The sequence below is a fragment of the Engystomops pustulosus genome, chromosome 10, assembly GCF_040894005.1.
Source record: "Engystomops pustulosus chromosome 10, aEngPut4.maternal, whole genome shotgun sequence".
Lineage (NCBI taxonomy): Eukaryota > Metazoa > Chordata > Amphibia > Anura > Leptodactylidae > Engystomops > Engystomops pustulosus.
Genome location: NC_092420.1, coordinates 99,869,080 through 99,891,837, shown reverse-complemented (window position 1 = coordinate 99,891,837; position 22,758 = coordinate 99,869,080). Strand labels below are relative to the sequence as shown.

The 22,758-nt window shown below is 44.6% G+C and overlaps 1 protein-coding gene across 2 annotated transcripts; it reads left to right on the top strand.

Moving 5' to 3' along the window:
* Window positions 1-6,221: 6,221 nt before the first annotated feature.
* ZRANB2 (zinc finger RANBP2-type containing 2) lies at window positions 6,222-21,861 on the top strand. 2 transcript variants are annotated; one of them, XM_072129033.1, is made up of 10 exons: window positions 6,222-6,434; window positions 9,783-9,835; window positions 9,919-10,027; window positions 11,029-11,111; window positions 11,204-11,280; window positions 11,376-11,534; window positions 12,483-12,652; window positions 15,150-15,236; window positions 15,807-15,929; window positions 20,885-21,861. In XM_072129033.1, the coding sequence occupies exons 1-10, from the start codon at window positions 6,379-6,381 to the stop codon at window positions 20,949-20,951; spliced, it is 984 nt and encodes a 327-aa protein (XP_071985134.1). In that variant the 5' UTR covers window positions 6,222-6,378; the 3' UTR covers window positions 20,952-21,861. The 2 variants fall into 2 exon arrangements, with proteins under 2 accessions (XP_071985134.1, XP_071985133.1); XM_072129032.1 differs by having other exon boundaries at window positions 6,226-6,434; window positions 15,768-15,929.
* Window positions 21,862-22,758: the final 897 nt, after the last annotated feature.

Genomic DNA, 22,758 nt, shown 5'->3' with positions numbered 1-22,758 from the left:
GAATATAACTACTATAATACTGCCCCCTATGTACAGGAATATAACTACTATAATACTGCCCCCTATGTACAGGGATAAAACTACTATAATACTGCCCCCTATGTACAGGAATATAATACTGCCCCCTATGTACAGGAAGAGAATCCAGGTGTAATCTGTAGTGCGCTATATTCTATTTTTCTGTGTGATCCATAATAAATAATTTTGCCCTCTGACGCTGAATATAATGAAATGCATAAGATTCAGCAAAAAGCCAAACACTCAGCTTTGAGGATCATCTTGTGAACGTCTTACATGATAAGAAGGAATGGCAGGAATGATGATCTCCATCTCTGTCTGCACAACAAACAATTACAAAGCAAAACTCATTAAAGGGGAACTCCATGGAAATCACTGATTGCGGTGACTCTGCTCCTCCAGCTCTTCACGTGGACAGTAGGACTATGTTCACATTTGGTCGGAAGGCTTAAGAATCCTCATGACTGTGACTGTTTCAGTGTATGGAATGTGTAGGGTTTCCACCACATTTCTGGGCGTAGCAGAGGGCAGGACTCAAACATATGGGTCACACTGGAGGGGGATGGATAGATATGGCCCACAATAGGGGAGACGCAACCCCTCACAATAGGGGGCAGGAATGTTTGCCCCATCAGGGCTGAAGACTCTGGGTTTGGGTCTTTATCATCATCAAAAAGATAGAAAGCGCAATGATTTATGTGCACACCTAAAAATAATAGGATAAGAAATGGGTGCGCCAGATCTCTCAAAAATGCCCAAGCGAAATCAAATATAAATATGAAAATCTCTATTGATAAATATTATGTATACACAGTTAAAATATAGACTCAGTGGCCACTCTATTAGGTGCACCATGCTAGTAACGGGTTGGACCCCCTTTTGCCTTCAGAACTGCCTCAATTCTTCGTGGCATAGATACAACAAGGTGCTGGAAGCTCCTCAGAGATTTTGCTCCATAGTGACATGATGGCATCACACAGTTGCCGCAGATTTGTCGGCTGCACATCCATGATGCCAATCTCCCGTTCCACCACATCCCAAAGATGCTCTATTGGATTGAGATCTGGTGACTGTGGAGCCATTTGTGTCCAGTGACCTCATTGTCATGTTCAAGAAACCAGTCTGAGATGATTCCAGCTTTATGACATGGCGCATTATCCTGCTGAAAGTAGCCATCAGATGTTACAGGGTACATTGTGCTCATAAAGGGATGGACATGGGCAGCAACAACACCATGACACCAGCACCACCAGCCTGAGCCGCTGATACAAGGCAGGATGGATCCATGACACCACCAGCACCAGCCTGACCCGCTGATACAAGGCAGGATGGATCCATGGCACCACCACCACCAGCCTGAGCCGCTGATACAAGGCAGGATGGATCCATGACACCACCAGCACCAGCCTGACCCGCTGATACAAGGCAGGATGGATCCATGACACCACCACCACCAGCCTGAGCCGCTGATACCAGGCAGGATGGATCCATGACACCAGCACCACCAGCCTGAGCCGCTGATACAAGGCAGGATGGATCCATGACACCAGCACCACCAGCCTGACCCACTGATACAAGGCAGGATGGATCCATGACACCACCACCACCAGCCTGAGCCGCTGATACAAGGCAGGATGGATCCATGACACCACCACCACCAGCCTGACCCGCTGATACAAGGCAGGATGGATCCATGACACCACCACCACCAGCCTGAGCCACTGATACAAGGCAGGATGGATCCATGACACCACCACCACCAGCCTGAGCCGCTGATACAAGGCAGGATGGATCCATGACACCACCACCACCAGCCTGAGCCGCTGATACAAGGCAGGATGGATCCATGACACCACCGCCACCAGCCTGAGCCGCTGATACAAGGCAGGATGGATCCATGACACCACCACCACCAGCCTGAGCCGCTGATACAAGGCAGGATGGATCCATGACACCACCACCACCAGCCTGAGCCGCTGATACAAGGCAGGATGGATCCATGACACCACCACCACCAGCCTGAGCCGCTGATACAAGGCAGGATGGATCCATGACACCAGCACCACCAGCCTGAGCCGCTGATACAAGGCAGGATGGATCCATGACACCACCACCACCAGCCTGAGCCGCTGATACAAGGCAGGATGGATCCATGACACCACCACCACCAGCCTGACCCGCTGATACAAGGCAGGATGGATCCATGACACCACCACCACCAGCCTGAGCCGCTGATACAAGGCAGGATGGATCCATGACACCACCGCCACCAGCCTGAGCCGCTGATACAAGGCAGGATGGATCCATGACACCACCACCACCAGCCTGAGCCGCTGATACAAGGCAGGATGGATCCATGACACCACCACCACCAGCCTGACCCGCTGATACAAGGCAGGATGGATCCATGACACCACCACCACCAGCCTGACCCGCTGATACAAGGCGGGATGGATCCATGACACCACCACCACCAGCCTGAGCCGCTGATACAAGGCAGGATGGATCCATGACACCACCACCACCAGCCTGAGCCGCTGATACAAGGCAGGATGGATCCATGACACCACCACCACCAGCCTGACCCGCTGATACAAGGCAGGATGGATCCATGACACCACCACCACCAGCCTGAGCCGCTGATACAAGGCAGGATGGATCCATGCTTTCATGTTGTTGACGCCAAATTCTGACCCTACCATCAGAATGTCGCAGCAGAAATCGAGACTCATCAGACCAGGCAACGTTTTTCCAATCTTCTACTGTCCAATTTCGATGAGCTTGTGCAAATTGTAGCCTCAGTTTCCTGTTCTTAGCTGAAAGGAGTGGCACCCGGTGTGGTCTTCTGCTGCTGTAGCCCATCTGCCTCAGAGTTGGATGTACTGTGCGTTCAGAGATGCTCTTCTGCCTACCTTGGTTGTAACGGGTGGCGATTTGAGTCACTGTTGCCTTTCTATCAGCTCGAACCAGTCTGCCCATTCTCCTCTGACCTCTGGCATCAACAAGGCATTTCCGCCCACAGAACTGCCGCTCACTGGATGTTTTTTCTTTTTCGGACCATTTTCTGTAAACCCTAGAGATGGTTGTGCGTGAAAATCCCAGTAGATCAGCAGTTTCTGAAATACTCAGACCAGCCCTTCTGGCACCAACAACCATGCCACGTTCAAAGACCACAAATCACCTTTCTGCCCCATACTGATGCTCGGGAGAACTGCAGGAGATTGTCTGGACCATGTCTACATGCCTAAATGCACTGAGTTGCTGCCATGTGATTGGCTGATTAGAAATGAAGTGTTAACGAGCAGTTGGACAGGTGTACCTAATAAAGTGGCCGGTGAGTGTACTGCTTTAAGGCTTCATGGAACTTTCCAGCTAGTGATGGGTCGTTTGCGAACGACCTGGCACAAAGAGCTGTGAGCCAGCGCACTAAACTCCGCACAATGAATAAAAATGGTTATTTTGCTTCCTTGTTTCTGTACTTGGGTAGTGACGACTTCCTGCTTGTGTTGTTGGGTGTAATACATGCAGCATCTCACGATCATTCCTATGTGTGATCATCAGCAAAAGTACCAAGAACAAGGAAAATGTGTCATGAGGCAAGAATAGTGCAAAATAGAAAAATCTTTATTAATTTACAGATATAATATTGCAAACAGGGAAAACAGAATAATACAATCATTTAAAAATGTACCAAGTACATATATGAAAGACTACTAATTTACTAAGGGCCCGAATTGCGTTTTTCCGATGGGTTATCCGAAAATTTCTGATTTGCACCGATTTTCCCTGAATTGCCCCAGGATTTTGGCGCACGCGATCAGATTGTGGTGCATCGGCGCTGGCATGCACGCAATGGAAATGGGGTTTTTTTTGAAAACCCTTCGGATCCAAAAAAACCACCGCATTTAAAAAAAAAAAAAAGTGTTGCCTGCAATCACGATAGGATGGGAAACTTCATTGCAGCAGCGACACCTGGTGGACGTCGGAGGAACTACCTTAGTGAATCCCGGCAGAACCAGAAACCTCCGCAGAGAACGCGCCTCTGGATTGCAAATGGACCGGGTAAGTAAATCTGCCCCATTGTTGGTTACACAGGTAAGTATAAACCAACACCACCCCCTCTCACAAAAGATAATGTCAAAACCACTTCCAATATCAAATATAGGTGTCTGACCGAGTACTCAAAATTGTCCAGGATGTCAAATAAGCACCACTGGTCTATGTAAACAGTACAAGGGATCAAAAGTCTAAGGTGCCATAATACATTACACAACATGTGGAAATGCAGTACTCCAGTCAGCGTAGTATAAGTCCTAGTGGAGCCCTCCACCTCCTCCACAACCACTCCATCGTCCTATAGACTGACTTATACTACGCTGACTGGAGCACTGCATTTCCACATGTTGTGTAATGTATTATGGCACCTTAGACTTTTGATCCCTTGTACTGTTTTAGCTTATTACTAGCACTTGCGATTATTTGCCCCAATCCACCACCTTCACGCCAGCTGGGAAATGTAGTGACCATATATGGACAAATGCTGGTCTGAACCTGATGACGTGGTCCCTGCTCTCCGCTAACCCGACATTTCTCTCCAAAGTATTCCCTGCCCGATGTCTGTAGAAGCCATTCAGTATCGCAGGTTCTGGCTTTAAAAGTATTTACTATGTGGGACACAGAGCCGGGACAACCCCAGACAGTGCGGGACCTGGAGGGAATATCCGGGACAATCTCCCAGCTGCCCGTGACGGCAGGACAGAGGTGAAAAACCGGGACTGTCCCGCCAAATCGGAACGGTTGGGAGCTATGCTGATAATACAGCACTAAGGGACCACAATTCTTCCCTCTGTTATTGGTGCTTTTTAGGCCCCTTCCACACTCGCGTTGCATTTCACGTCAGAGTCTGATCAGGGAGCGATCAGGGTTTGGTCAGTGAAAAACGCGCATTTTGCATCAGAGTGCAATCAGTTTTCAGTCAGAGTTTGTTCAGTGTCTCAGTTTTTCAAGCGCGTTTTCAATGCAATTTCAATGCGTTTTTCATGCGCAGAAAATGCGCGTGAAATGGACACAGGACTGAGCTCTATCCTTTGTATGGCAATTGATGCGTGAAAAACGCATTGCACTTGCAAGTGTCTCAGAGTGCGATGCGTTTTTGATGCATCTCCATAGACTTGTATGGTGCGTATTTCACGCGCGTGACTTGCAAAAGTAGAGCATGCCGAGATTTAAACGCGAGTTAAAAAAAACGTGCGTGTGTGCATGAAAAAAAATGCAAGTCTGAAAAGACCCATTGGTTACAATGGGTCAGAGTGCAATGCAAGTTCTGCACGTCAAAAGCAAAAACGCAAGTGTGAAAGGGGCCTTATTGTGGTTTTTGCACCATCCTGTCATAATTAATAGGGTTGAGGAAACTCCAATGTAATGCAGGGGCGCTGGTGCACGTGGTGATGTCCGCAATATGTTTTAGGTATTACCTATATTCCCACAACCTCCCAAAAGGTTCACAAAAAGTGGGGCGATCTTCTGGAAGCTGGAGTTAACCTACAAAACCGAATGTCCATCGGATGCCACAGCATTAAACTGTCCTGTGTAATAATCCAAAACTGCAATAAAACATGAAACAACTGCATGATGTGAACACGACCTAAATCTGCTCTATTTCTCATAGAGTGTAAGCTCTTGGGAACGCGGCCCTCGCTTCTAGTGTTCCATCTATGTTATTGCTCTGTAATGTCATATTGTGTTTGTATATAAGCCCCATGACCTGTACAGCGCTGCTATATACAAAGATGTAGGAGACGCGTCAGATTTATCGCATTCGCCTCCTCTATGTCTGTAAAGGCTGACACCTGAGAGGTGTAGCTTGTATTCAGAACTAGCATTATTTTTTTTTGCTTTTTTAACTAATTTTCTTTATTTTTTCCAACATGGCCTATTGCCTAGCGACAAGCCTGTGCATTATAAAAAAAATAAAGAAACATTATGTGAAACTTAATAAAGTTGTTACAAAAAAAGTAAAGCTGGGAGATTGCTAGAATGCTACGCATGCGCAAGTCGCACCGCTACTATGACGGGCTATCTTTTTGCGTTCCACGCCTCAATTTCCCTCATACAACGTCACGGGGGCTTTGTGAAAATATAGTTGTCCTGTATAGTGCCTGTGCACAAGTTATCATTATTTTACATATGAGATACGAGTATTTACCACAGATATTGCGCTCGGTCATACGGCCGCGGCTTGCAGGGTGGATGTGATCCGTGAGCCGGTGGTTTCCAGGTTTCCGCACGATACAGGCGCGGGTTAGACGCTCTCAGCTGAGGTCCTTTCTCACAGAGCTGGAGACGGCGGTGGCTGCCAAGATGTCGACCAAGAATTTTCGCGTTAGTGACGGAGATTGGATCTGTCCGGATAAAAAGTGAGTTTCCTGCGAGTCATGAGGTGGATGGGAGAGTGAGGGGCCGTAATGGAGAAGAAATGGCGGGAAGGGAGCAGCGCAGGGCCGGGCTGTGTGTGCAGAGGCCTGGGCTGCGGTCACTGAGGGGCCTGGGCCGGTAACCTGACTCCATCCTACCCTACATGTCCTCAGGAGAGACGAGGCAGACCCCATGTGGCCTCTATCACCCAGCTTTCCCAGGAGTCAGACAGATAATGATACTAGAGATGTGCAGGGACACATAGATCTCATGCAGGGACCTGGGAAAGCTGGGTCACTGGTTGCTGGGCCGGGCTGTGTGTGCAGAGGCCTGGGCTGCGGTCACTGAGGGGCCTGGGCCGGTAACCTGACTCCATCCTGCCCTACATGTCCTCAGGAGAGAAGAGGCAGGCCCCATGTGGCCTCTATCACCCAGCTTTCCCAGGAGTCAGACAGATAATGAAACTAGAGGTGTGCAGGGACCTGGGAAAGCTGGGTCACTGGGTGCTGGGCTGTGTGTGCAGGGACCTGGGAAAGCTGGGTCACTGGGTGCAGGGCTGGGCTGTGTGTGCAGGGACCTGGGAAAGCTGGGTCACTGGGTACAGGGCTGGGCTTTGTGTGCAGGGACCTGGGAAAGCTGGGTGCAGGGCTGGGCTGTGTGTGCAGGGACCTGGGAAAGCTGGGTCACTGGGTGCAGGGCTGGGCTGTGTGTGCAGGGACCTGGGAAAGCTGGGTCACTGGGTGCAGGGCTGGGCTGTGTGTGCAGGGACCTGGGAAAGCTGGGTCACTGGGTGCAGGGCCGGGCTGTGTGTGCAGAGGCCTGGGCTGCGGTCACTGAGGGGCCTGGGCCGGTAACCTGACTCCATCCTGCCCTACATGTCCTCAGGAGAGACGAGGCAGACCCCATGTGGCCGCTATCACCCGCTCACCCAGCTTTCCCAGGAGTCAGGCAGGCTCTATGATACTAGAGATGTGCAGGGACCCATAGATCTCATGCAGGGACCTGGGAAAGCTGGGTCACTGGATGCAGGACCCTGGGTGGGGGGATAGTTAGTAAAATAGTAATTGGGGCTCATTACTAAGGGCTTTGCTGCATTTTTGACTGACTTTATGTGTAAACGGCTGCACAAGTATAAGAAGTGTCCGCGCCGCTGTTGTGTCGCACGTGGCCCCTTTGTGGCGCAGCCTCCATGTATGCGTCCCGACGCTCTGAGCACCTGATTTAAAATGCAAAGTTTGTTGCCCGCCATATGTTAAAGGTTCACCCCAAAAGTTGGTGAACTCTGTGGGACCTGAGCGGGGAAGCGACAGATTCATGATTTCTGGCGCACAATCTTAGTGAATCGCAGCACAGCGCATTATACACGGGCAGAGTTTCCAGGAATTCACATAAGGCTGAGCTGCAGTACCAGACGTGGCCTGCACACCAGAGTGGCGCTGTCTGCTAGAGAAAATTCTGATAAACTGCCCTGTGGTTAGGTGCAGGGTTACATTTCTGTGGTGACACCTTAAAGGGGTTTCCCACTAATCAAAGTTAGGCCCTATCCAGCCGGTGGGGGGCTCAGTGATGTTCATCCTATTTCTCCTGGACCCCTGTTCTCCTCCAAATAAGTTCCCCATAATGGGAAAAGAAAAACTATTCTTCCAGTGCTACTTTAAAGAGGAGCCGTCACCCTGAAAAACGGCACCAGGAGATGTTACTAAAGTAAGCGGCTACAACAGATGCAGCAGTGTTACACTGCTAGCTTTATAGGAACCCTCTGATAACGCTAGCAGACACGGGCGCGATGTACACTAGAAACGCCGGATGCTTCCATGAGGTGGGCGGTCCGAGGCTTGCCTCCTCCCCGGACCGCCACACCCACTTCATAGGCTATCAGTTTACCGCCCCCCTCATGAATACACTGGACCGCCACGCCCACTTCATAGGCTATCAGTTTACCGCCCCCCTCATGAATACACTGGACCGCCACGCCCACTTCATAGGCTATCAGTTTACCGCCCCTGATCCCGCCCCCTCATGAATATGCCGGACCACTTCCAGTGTACATCACGCCAGTGTCTGCCAGCGTTATCAGAGATTCCCGATAATGCCAACAGTGTAACACTGCTGCTTACTGTAGTAATATCTCCTAGTGCCGTTTTTACAAGTGACAGGTCCTCTACATCTATGTCTGACTTTCAAGAAGCCTAGTGACACAATGGACGGATAATCGCCAAACCAGGAAGGCCTGTAATAGGAATAACTTGTGGAAGAGACATTGCACAGATGGATGGCGGCTGACGGAGCGATGGCACACACGGCCGCCACTATCACCATGGCTTCAGAATTAGGGGTGGGGAGGGAATTATATCATTTTGCGTGTGAGTATAATCTCCTGAATGTCCCAGATCATGTGTGCGCCGCTATAAACGGACCGCTGCTTTAGTGTCCTATATCGGCCAATCCGAACTCCTGCTTTCAACCTATTTAAACAGTTTAAAGAAAAGGCCCAAAGTTTTATTCTCCCCTTAGTCCAGGACTCTCCTTAGTCCAGGACTCTCCTTAGTCCAGGACTCTCCTTAGTCCAGGACTCTCCTTAGTCCAGGACTCTCCTTAGTCCAGGACTCTCCTTAGTCCAGGACTCCCCTTAGTCCAGGACTCCCCTTAGTCCAGGACTCCCCTTAGTCCAGGACTCCCCTTAGTCCAGGACTCCCCTTAGTCCAGGACTCCCCTTAGTCCAGGACTCCCCTTAGTCCAGGACTCCCCTTAGTCCAGGACTCCCCGGGCCTGTGATATTCATCAATGGTACACAGCAACTCCTTGATGTAACTTCACAGGCTGTTACACTGCCTTCCTCTGTATTCCCCCACTCATTGTTTCTACAGGGAATGTCAATCCTTGTATAAGGGACAATGCTTTGTGCTACATAAAAAGTTGGACTTTTAATTTGCATAAAGATAAAAACTGAGTTTTTTCCAGTTGTAAGCCCAAACCAGGAATTGAATCCACAGAACAGGATACAAGTCCTTCCATTATATCTTTCCTGTTATTGTGAGGAGAGAAGATTTGTCTCCTGACCCTCAATCATGATCAGAATCCTGGAGGTAACACTGCAACACATATGAAATACATTTGTGAAAACCTCAGGAAATAATCTCGGAACCACGGCATGTGAAAACCCAGTAACCCGCAGACTGCGATTCCAGTGATTCCGTGCAGCGTGAAGGTGACACGCGTATCTCGTATTTATTGTAGATTATCCGCCGCTGTTTGGACAGGAACAATGGAGGTTTATCTCCAGTTCTATATAAAGTGCGGTCAGTCATTACTCGGCACTTTCTTATTTGCTTTCTTTGCTCTTTTTTTAGATGCGGGAATGTAAACTTCGCCAGAAGGACGAGCTGCAACCGCTGTGGACGAGGTGAGATTCTACAGCGATAGGGCGTTTACCCGGGACTCATCTCCAACTTTTATCTTATTCTGAATGGATTTTTACTATTTTAGAGAAAACAACAGACGCTAAAATGATGAAGGCCGGAGGGACGGAGATCGGAAAAACTCTGGCAGAGAAGAGCCGCGGACTGTTCAGTGCCAACGACTGGCAATGCAAAACGTAAGTGGATGGCACCGACCTCTCTGATGTGGGAGTAGGGAGTAGATGTGCAGAGAGATGACGTGTGCGTGCAGCTGCGTTTCCCACACAGTGGTTAATGAAGTCCAGTTTACTGAAGGATATATAGTATCAGCTGCTGACAAAATGAAGTGGCTGGGACGATGACATTAATAGCTGGGGCTGAACTGCAGCTATTTTATCCCCTCTCGTCCAGTGCAAGGCCTCCTGTCACCAAGAGACTGAAGCCATGACATCACATCTACAGTAATAATCATCTACCATCAGGTAAACTGATGGTAGATGCCCTTTAAATCCTATTCAAATCTAAAGGTGTTGTGACCACTACATAGAGAATGGCGCTGTCCGCCTCCTGTTCTCAGCTGGTAAAACAAAAGGAACGGGAAATTCTCCAGTTTAGTGTTTATCACATATGGACATGCATAAGGATATGTCATAAATAAATGATGGGTACATGAGAGTTGGGACCTGCACATAACCGCGCTGAACAGAAAATTTACCTTCTCTATAAAGGTAAAAGGCAGCACTGAAAATATGCACCATGTGACGATTTTTGCTTTTAATAAACTTTGATTTTATCGTGAACAATTCCATTAAAATTCAAGAAAAGTCTAGATGCCTTTTTACACCTGAATAACACTGATGGTTATGTTATATAGTTGTTTCCCCTAAATCCCTTCCTCATCCAATCCCTTCCCTCGGGCTCATTTGCATACAGTCTTTCACCCTGGTGGCAGATGTCCTTTTAAGAGGTTTAGGAGGACCTTTCGGGCTGATTGGGCCACTAAACCAACATAGCTAGTACCTTGAGTGCTCGTGCTGTGAAGCCAGGGTGTACTCCGCCAGCTTCACTTGCTGAGAGCTCTGGACCTCCTTTAAAGGTGGAACTCCTATCGGGCTCCTCCACAATCCCATATCCATTCCTCTGGAAATATCTGGTTTTCGTGTCCCTGTGAATTTCTGATCTTGTGTTTTTCTTATAGTTGTGGAAATGTAAACTGGGCAAGAAGATCAGAGTGTAACATGTGCAACACCCCAAAGTATGCAAAGCTGGAGGAGCGGACGGGTAGGTCTCCCCGTGGTTCATCCTGTTACTGACATGCGCTGATTGTGTGTGTGAGCCGCTGGAATATCGTACGGTCTTCTTTCTGCTTGCAGGTTATGGCGGAGGTTTTAATGAACGAGAAAATGTAGAATACATAGAGAGGGAGGAATCGGATGGAGAGTATGATGAGGTAAAAGCAGGTCTCGTCCTGTAACACGCTCTTCTATGCAGACGATTTTATCTCAGATTATTTTGATCATGATTTTTTTTTTCTGTGTTTTATAGTTTGGACGTAAAAAGAAGAAATATCGTGGAAAGCCAGACAGCGCAAAAACCTCGATCAAGGGTGATGAAAAGGTGTCTGCAGGTGAAGAGGAGGAGGAAGAGGCTGAAGAAGAGGAGGAAGATGATGAAGGAGATCTGTCAAAATATAAATTGGATGATGTAAGTCTTAATTGGAGTAAAAATGTCCCTTGTCATGTAATATAAGCTGCAATCCTGTGCAGTTTATTTTAACAAAAACCCAGGGTAGCTTTCAAATTCTTTGTCTTCTGGATTCGCTAATTGCTTCGGCTCTATCATCAATGAGAAAACTGTAGCAAAAAAAAAAATCACTAATTTTGTCTTAAAGAGGGACTGTCCTTTATAGGCAACCTAACAATATGGCCTTGTATGTGAAGTGTGCATAGCAATAAGCATGTGCTGGTTTAAGAGTATGTAAAATTCACAAAGATCTATGACATGATGCTATGTGTTTGGATCAGTCCTGGTGCAGGAATTCTGTGAAACCATTTTGGGGCAGAGGTGGAAAAGAAAATCACAGGGTTCTGGCCCAGCGGAAACTCCCAGGGGTCACAGGATTGCTTTAGTCAGCCCCTCGTCTCCTCAGACCACAGGACATCACTTCCTCTGTCACAAGTGAAAAGCCCTTAGGCCGAATTCACACGACCGTATGGGGGGCGTATATAGAGCAACATATATACGTCCCAATAGGCTGGCAATGGGCACGTGGCGCCTGTGGAGCAGTACGGTGCCGCACACATGCGCCATATATCCCTATGGAGAGGGTGGGGGTGAGAAGCACTCACCTCATCCCCTCCCCGGCGCCACCATGTGCCGGCTGTGTGTCTGAATGTAGCCTTATTTTGTTGTGGATGTATATTTTGGCTAAATAGCTTAAGTGCACACTTATCTACAGTAGGAGGTGTTACACCATGGAAACCAAAGGGATTTTCCCTATAGTGCAAGTCATAGACTATAAATGACTGCAAAGACACATTTGTTACACATACAGATTCTTAATGTGAAAGTCGTGAGCTATAAGTTGTTCTGAAATGCTTATGTCATTAGAGATGCGTATTGAAAACTTTCGTGTTACCTTCTGTGTTCCAGGATGATGATGATGATGAAGAAGAGGAAGAAGACGATGATGGCGACCTTTCCAAATATAACCTTGCCAGCGATGATGAAGATGCTAGTAAAAACAAGAAAGCAGCAGGTGGCAGATCTAAATCTCCATCCTCGCGCTCCTCCTCCCATACAAGCTCAAGGTCTAGGTCCAGGTAAACGGGTACAGGTCAAGGGTAAAGCCAGAAAAATGTCAGTATCTAACTTTTTTTCCTTATTTTTATATTCTACTTTATTGTTCTAGAGCCGACTAGAGACATTACCTTGTGCCTTGTCATGAAATGTCTTGACTAATTAATTATCTGCACTTTCCTTTCTTTTTAATAAGTTTTTAGTGTTTACATAATGACTTGTAACTATAATGCAGCTGAATTGACCCACATCACCGTAAATTACCAGCGTAAATGCAATGTTAACATTATGTAAATGTATCTTGTATATATGGCCGCAGTGTTTGCATAATGCGCGGTATGCCCACACTGATCAGAATTTGTAAAAGGGGGGGGGGGAAACTTTTGCTAAAATCATTTGCATACTGTTCACATTATAATCGGTGAGGGGGGGGGGGGGGTCCCCAGCAATCCTGAGAATTAAGCATCTACACTACTGTTGTTGTTCTCCCAGGCATCTTACTGTTTATTCACATGTCTATTCTCTCCAAGATTCTTACGAGTGTAATGCGGGACAGTTGTGCTCTTATATTACACTACTAAGTAATCAGCCTTTAAAGTTTTCGGCACAGGCAAATTATCAGATAAATGGTTGCATTTTCATTGATTGTTTGAGATCATTGCAGATAGTAATAATGGAACATACAAGGGGTCGCTTATTGGGCTGCACATCCACAGGAGTGATAATCAATAAAATTGAGGACCTGCTGCTAACACAGTGTATAGATGGTTACATTGACATGATTAGGGATAGTACAGAGCTCTTGTTGTACTATATATACAGGCAGTCCCCGGGTTACATACAAGATAGGGACTGTAGGTATGTACTTAAGTCGAATTTGTATGTAAGTCGGATCTGGTGTATTTTATAAATGTACAGTAACTCCAGACAATATTTTTTTTGTTTTATATGACAGGCAACTGTGCACAAGCATGTTAAGTTGGTTTTGATGCTTGTGCTCCTGTTCAGATTGAACTTCACTTATTGCCCCTGTGACAATTGGATTTTTCAATTTTTTTAAAAAAAACAGTGCTTCTGTGCCTATACAGAAGCAGCTGGTATCGCCGACCGCGTCCTTAGCTACCTCCAGCGAGATCGCAATACTGCTGCCATCATTAAGGACGTCCTTAGTATCGCGATCTCGGCGGAGGTAACTTAAGACGAGGTCGGCGATACCAGCTGCTTCTGTATAGGCACAGAAGCGCTGTACAAGCCGTGACCGCGTCCTTAGTTACCCCCGCCGAGATTGCGATACTGCTGCCATCACTAAGGACGCGGTCGCGGTCCTTAGTTACAGCCACCCTCCGCCGAGATCGCTGAAGCGCTTCTACAGGGCACAGAACTTAGGACAGTATCTGCGATATGAGTTACGGGCCACTCCTAGATACAAACGGGGCTCTTGCATGCGCAGGCCAGGACCCCGTTCGTATCTACGGGTTGTTCGTAACTCGGAACCGCGTAAGTCGGGGACTGCCTGTACTTTCTTAGTGCAGCTATTGTAGGCACTTATTCATCAGTTGGGTATTAACTTTCCAATTGGAATTTTGATGCTGGGACCCCCCCTCAGTCCTGTGATCAGCTCCCACGAAATCAGATACTTACCCCATTTCCCCAGGTCAAGGGATAAGTCTCCTTAGTAGGGAAACTATTTTAATATTTTGCTATTTACAACAATCGTTTTGGAGGAGGATGCAGAGTCTATAATCGCACACATTAAAATCAATTGAAGGAGATTTGTCCTTGGAGCTGCTGTAGATCCTGTGTCTGCTCCAGGTGCCATGTTCCAATAGGATCATCCACATGGCTGTGGGTTAGACTACCCAAGCTGGAATAGGACCTGCTCTGAGTTTGTTGCTGTCTTTCCTCCTGTCATGAGCAGTCTTTACACTGCTAGTGCACAAGTCGTGCAAACAGACCCCCGGACCATTGTTTGCGGCCCCCGATATTCACATGTTTGTGTACAAGTGACCTAGCACTGATGTATCGTGTGTACATAAAGCTCTGGCTATAAAAGTAATATAGGTGGGGGTCTGACCTCCACAGGGGCGTAACAACAGTGGTAGCAGCTGCTATGGGCCCCACAGTGCCAGGGGGCCCCGACATCAGACCTGACATACTAAAGAATGGAGGATGTGCACCATTATATACATGTTATGCTGCACATTGTACATATATTCTCCTTCGGAACAATTGCCATTTGGTTCGTCTTAACATTGATGACTGCGATGAAGACTCTGCCCTAGGGGAGACATTGAGAGTGAGAGGCTCAGACGCCCCCACCTATATGTTGCCACCTTCTTTTGTAGACTCCTATTATCTTACCAATGAGTTTGTGTCCAGTATTTTTAATTTTGTTTAATTCTTTTTTTTTTTTTTATCAGGTGATATTTTGTTGTATTCTGATTTACGCTTTGAAGTTTTCTGTTTTTGTTGTAACTATCGATTCTAAGAACCGGAAAAATATGCCCCATGTTGTTTCAGATCTCGCTCGAGAAGCTCTTCCAGTTCCAGATCAAGATCTCGCTCCAGCTCAAGGGAACATTCTCGCTCTCGGGGTTCAAAATCCAGGTGAATAAAGGGGTACCACGCTGTGTGGCGCAGCGAGAGTTAAGTGGTTCAGGATGTCAAAGACTTTGTATCTGCAACAAGTTACAAAATATTAAGGATCTGTTTGTAGTGTTTGTTTTTATACCTCTGTGAGAATTTACTCCTCCAAGACAAGAAACATCAAGGACTGAGAAGGATCTGTTCTGCAACACAGTGACATGAAATGGGTTACGATGGTTCCCAAAATGTTACCCTCTTACCCATGAAAAGACTGAGCTTATGTTGGCTCTGGTTTCTTTATATTCTTACTATTAAGCCGTATTCCCATGTTATAAGTGGATACTGTATATCAAGGCATTGCCACTGCTTTATGATAAGTCATGGTCTCCTCTCTGGGGGGTTGACTATTTATTGGGGTTGTGCTGCAGTTTTCAGCAGTGATTGTATTTCCAACAAGATTTTTTTTTTTTTTTTTCTGCTCATGAGTTTAACGTTCTTTTACTTCCCTTTTGAATCCTGGCATTAAATGTTCTCCATTTTTAATCAATAAAGATCCAGCTCCAGGTCCCAACGAGGTTCTTCTTCCCCCAGAAAAAGATCTTACGCAAGTTCTCGCTCCTCGTCCTCTTCAGAGAGGGGAAAGAAGAGAAGCCGCTCCAGATCTTCGTCTGGTGACCGCAAAAAAAGGCGATCAAGATCACGGTCAACAGAAAGGTTTGGGTTACAGTAGAATCGGAGGGGGGGACTGAAATACTAAGAATATAGGAAGTTACAAGTTCTTTATTTTACTGTTTATCTTGTGTGATATAAAATAGTCACATAGTATATTCCATAGTCTCTGATGTGTATGTAATACTCCCCCACTGTACAGGAATGTAATGTATAAACTGCTCTACCTATATACAAGAATATAACTACTATAATACTGCCCCCTATGTACAGGAATATAACTACTATAATACTGCCCCCTATGTACAGGAATATAACTACTATAATACTGCCCCCTATGTACAAGAATATAACTACTATAATACTGCCGCCTATGTACAAGAATATAACTACTATAATACTGCCCCCTATGTACAAGAATATAACTACTATAATACTGCCCCCTATGTACAAGAATATAACTACTATAATAGCGCCCCCTATGTACAGGAATATAACTACTATAATACTGCCCCCTATGTACAGGAATATAACTACTATAATACTGCCCCCTATGTACAGGAATATAACTACTATAATACTGCCCCCTATGTACAAGAATATAACTACTATAATACTGCCCCCTATGTACAAGAATATAACTACTATAATACTGCCCCCTATGTACAGGAATATAACTACTATAATACTGCCCTCTATGTACAGGAATATAACTACTATAATACTGCCCTCTATGTACAGGAATATAACTACTATAATACTGCCCCCTATGTACAAGAATATAACTACTATAATACTGCCCCCTATGTACAAGAATATAACTACTATAATACTGCCCCCTATGTACAAGAATATAACTACTATAATACTGCCCCTATGTACAAGAATATAACTACTATAATACTGCCCCCTATGTACAAGAATATAACTACTATAATACTGCCCCCTATGTACAGGAATATAACTACTATAATACTGCCCCCTATGTACAAGAATATAACTACTATAATACTGCCCCCTATGTACAGGAATATAACTACTATAATACTGCCCCCTATGTACAGGAATATAACTACTATAATACTGCCCCCTATGTACAGGAATATAACTACTATAATACTGCCCCCTATGTACAAGAATATAACTACTATAATACTGCCCCTATGTACAAGAATATAACTGCTATAATACTGCCCCCTATGTACAAGAATATAACTACTATAATACTGCCCCTATGTACAAGAATATAACTACTATAATACTGCCCCCTATGTACGGGAATATAGCTACTATAATACTGCCCCCTATGTACAGGAATATAACTACTATAATACTGCCCCCTATGTACAGGAATATAACTACTGTAATACTGCCCCCTATGTACAGGAATATAACTACTGTAATACTGCCCCCTATGTACAGGAATATAACTACTATAATACTGCCCCCTATGTACAAGAATATAACTACTATAATACTGCCCTCTATGTACAGGAATATAACTACTATAATACTGCCCTCTATGTACAAGACTATAACTACTATAATACTGCCCCCTATGTACATGTATATAACTACTATAATACTGCCCTCTATGTACAGGAATATAACTACTATCATACTGCCCCCTATGTACAGGAATATAACTACTATCATACTGCCCCCTATGTACAGGAATATAACTACTATCATACTGCCCCCTATGTACAGGAATATAACTACTATCATACTGCCCCCTATGTACAGGAATATAACTACTATCATACTGCCCCCTATGTACAGGAATATAACTACTATCATACTGCCCCCTATGTACAGGAATATAACTGCTATAATACTGCCCCTATGTACAGGAATAAACTACTATAATACTGCCCCTATGTACAGGAATATAACTACTATAATACTGCCCCCTATGTACAAGAATATAACTACTATAATACTGCCCTCTATGTACAGGAATATAACTACTATCATACTGCCCCCTATGTACAGGAATATAACTACTATCATACTGCCCCCTATGTACAGGAATATAACTGCTATAATACTGCCCTCTATGTACAGGAATATAACTACTATCATACTGCCCCCTATGTACAGGAATATAACTACTATCATACTGCCCCCTATGTACAGGAATATAACTACTATCATACTGCCCCCTATGTACAGGAATATAACTACTATCATACTGCCCCTATGTACAGGAATAAACTACTATAATACTGCCCCTATGTACAGGAATATAACTACTATAATACTGCCCCCTATGTACAAGAATATAACTACTATAATACTGCCCTCTATGTACAGGAATATAACTACTATCATACTGCCCCCTATGTACAGGAATATAACTACTATATTACTGCCCCCTATGTACAGGAATATAACTACTATAATACTGCCCCCTATGTACAGGAATATAACTACTATCATACTGCCCCCTATGTACAGGAATATAACTGCTATAATACTGCCCTCTATGTACAGGAATATAACTACTATCATACTGCCCCCTATGTACAGGAATATAACTACTATCATACTGCCCCCTATGTACAGGAATATAACTACTATCATACTGCCCCCTATGTACAAGAATATAACTGCTATAATACTGCCCCTATGTACAGGAATAAACTACTATAATACTGCCCCTATGTACAGGAATATAACTACTATAATACTGCCCCCTATGTACAGGAATATAACTACTATAATACTGCCCCCTATGTACAGGAATATAACTACTATAATACTGCCCCCTATGTACAAGAATATAACTACTATAATACTGCCCCCTATGTACAGGAATATAACTAGTATAATACTGCCCCTATGTACAAGAATATAACTACTATAATACTGCCCCCTATGTACAGGAATATAACTACTATAATACTGCCCCCTATGTACAGGAATATAACTACTATCATACTGCCCCCTATGTACAGGAATATAACTACTATCATACTGCCCCCTATGTACAGGAATATAACTACTATCATACTGCCCCCTATGTACAGGAATATAACTACTATCATACTGCCCCCTATGTACAAGAATATAACTACTATAATACTGCCCCTATGTACAGGAATATAACTACTATAATACTGCCCCCTATGTACAAGAATATAACTACTATAATACTGCCCCCTATGTACAGGAATATAACTACTATAATACTGCCCCCTATGTACAAGAATATAACTACTATAATACTGCCCCCTATGTACAGGAATATAACTAGTATAATACTGCCCCCTATGTACAGGAATATAACTAGTATAATACTGCCCCCTATGTACAAGAATATAACTACTATAATACTGCCCCCTATGTACAGGAATATAACTACTATAATACTGCCCCCTATGTACAAGAATATAACTACTATAATACTGCCCCCTATGTACAAGAATATAACTACTATAATACTGCCCCCTATGTACAAGAATATAACTACTATAATACTGCCCCCTATGTACAGGAATATAACTACTATAATACTGCCCCCTATGTACAGGAATATAACTACTATAATACTGCCCCCTATGTACAAGAATATAACTACTATAATACTGCCCCCTATGTACAAGAATATATCTACTATAATACTGCCCCCTATGTACAGGAATATAACTACTATAATACTGCCCCCTATGTACAGGAATATAACTACTATAATACTGCCCCCTATGTACAGGAATATAACTACTATAATACTGCCCCCTATGTACAGGAATATAACTACTATAATACTGCCCCCTATGTACAGGAATAGAACTACTATAATACTGCCCCCTATGTACAGGAATAGAACTACTATAATACTGCCCCCTATGTACAGGAATAGAACTACTATAATACTGCCCCCTATGTACAAGAATATAATTACTATAATACTGTCCCCTATGTACAAGAATATAACTACTATAATACTGCCCCCTATGTACAGGAATATAACTACTATAATACTGCCCCCTATGTACAGGAATATAACTACTATAATACTGCCCCCTATGTACAGGAATATAACTACTATAATACTGCCCCTATGTACAGGAATATAACTACTATAATACTGTCCCCTATGTACAAGAATATAACTACTATAATACTGCCCCCTATGTACAGGAATATAACTACTATAATACTGCCCCCTATGTACAGGAATATAACTACTATAATACTGTCCCCTATGTACAAGAATATAACTACTATAATACTGTCCCCTATGTACAGGAATATAACTACTATAATACTGTCCCCTATGTACAGGAATATAACTACTATAATACTGCCCCCTATGTACAGGAATATAACTACTATAATACTGCCACCTATGTACAGGAATATAACTACTATAATACTACCCCCTATGTACAAGAATATAACTACTATAATACTGCCCCCTATGTACAGGAATATAACTCCTATAATACTGCCCCCTATGTACAGGAATATAACTACTATAATACTGCCCCCTATGTACAGGAATATAACTACTATAATACTGCCCCCTATGTACAGGAATATAACTACTATAATACTGCCCCCTATGTACAGGAATATAACTACTATAATACTGCCCTCTATGTACAGGAATATAACTACTATAATACTGCCCCCTATGTACAAGAATATAACTACTATAATACTGCCCCCTATGTACAAGAATATAACTACTATAATACTGCCCCCTATGTACAAGAATATAACTACTATAATACTGCCCCCTATGTACAGGAATATAACTACTATAATACTGCCCCCTATGTACAGGAATATAACTACTATAATACTGCCCCCTCTTTGCTATTACACGGGTCTCCTCCTGTCTGTGTGATTATGCTGCTGTACATCTTTATCCCTCGTATTCTTAGTGATTATTCTGTAGGACTGTTTTCATGCTGTAGTTGATATTTTTATACAATTCTGACCGCGCTTCATTTATTAACAAGACACCGCTGTTAATTTCTGTGTTGCAGGCGCAGACACTCCCCCGCCGGCTCGTCTCATTCTGGCGCCCAATCGTCAAGTTCCAAAAAGAAATAGATATTTAGGAATCACATCATGCGGAGAATAAGATCACAAATAACGGAGCTGATAGGAGTTGTGGTGGCGCACACTGAGCGGATGGTGGTAGTAGTGGCTCTGGCGCCTCCACTACATCCACACACGATCTATATCCACCCATTGTAGCATTTTAAGCCATAAGCTGCAGACACGGCGCCCCCTCTACCCCTCCTCCGGGACACCTGACGGCAATAACACGGCTCAGACTGCGCGCTACAACATTGGGACGCATCCTTTTTTTTTTTTTTTTTTTTTCTTTTAATTGAATTTGGATTTTCCTTTTCTGGTGCGTGTCCTTGTTCCTGTATTTACATTGGCCCCTCCCCTTGTAGCAGGGAAATGTGAACTTCTCTCCTCCATTGGAATCCTTATGGCTTAAAATGCGACCCCCCCCCATACCCGGTGTTACAAGGTAAGTATCTATATCACTCCCATCATTGGCGTAACGCTAGACACCAGAGCTAATATACAACTCCCATGAGTGGGGGCATTCAATAGATCCCTAATCCCTTTGCTCCGCCCCCTTGACCCCCTTACTTAAGAGTCAGTGTCCCTGATCCTTTAGGCCTCGTTTCCTGTGTGTTCCATCCACTCCTGAATGTAACTATTTCCCTCGGAGTATAACTTGTATCTTCTGTGCCTATCGCTTCCTGTGTACGGAATAACACAACCTCAGAGGTTCTATAGGTGACAAGTGTCCATCCGTGTCCTGCAGGAGGCGCCACAACAAAAAAAAACAAATTATGAAGTTGGAGATTATGGTTTTTGTCAAAATTTGGCTCAACTGTAGTTTTTTTTTTATTTTTAGGATGGTGATTTTTATTTTCATTTATTTTTTTTACATTTTTTTTTTCTCCCTGTAGACATGTGACAATAAAATACTGACTCCTGCACCGCGCTCTGTCCTCTGGTTTATAGAGATGTGTAGTAAATGTATGGATGGGCCGAGAGCCTCGGCAGGGGGTTTGGATTGGGGCTTGAAGAGTAGGAACGGCAAAGGTTTGGTGCGGATTTGTGTCATTTGCTTCCCCTCCTTTGAGGATACGGCAGGTTTTACCAGGAAGCAGCAGCTTTGGCTCTACAGGTTCTGCACAGTTGCACAGTATGGAGAAAGTCTTGGTACCCGGGTGATAGTGATTAGGGTCAGGTATTCTGTGCAGTCCTGTTGTATGATTGTACTTTAAGATGTCCCTGACCTCCAGCCACCAGTCTGATGTGTGGTCAGGAGCCCCAGCAGCTCGGCCTCTGAGTGATGGAGTGAAGGCCCATAAATCTCCTACAATCTGTTATCCAGGGCAGTGACCGGATCGTAATGGTGGAATATATAACCAGAGGGGCTCACGGCTCCAGTATGAAGCCCCCGGGAAAGTGAGAAATGCAGGAAGCATCTCCTAAAGAAGTAGAGAATTCAAAGGAAAGCGAAGCATGTGAAGAAAGTGCAGCTGGACTCGGATCAGCGCATGTAGCGAGATTCCTGCCTCCGGTCCTAGAACTTCATTCCCCCTGTGCTCCACGTTGCTAGGTAGGTGATTTTCAGGAAAACAAAGCTGATTCGCTTCGTTACATTGCGGATAATTGTGCCTTTTTTGTCTGAATATCACTGCGCCCCTGTGCACAAAGCAAGGTCCATAAATAATAATAATAATTCCTTTATATGGCGCACACAGATTCCGTAGCGCTGCACAGAGCTCGTCCCATCAGTCCCTGTCCCCTTATACTCATGGAGAGCACAGAATGCGGCTGCATCTAGTGTGAACAGCTTCCTAACCAAATCGGCCAATGACCT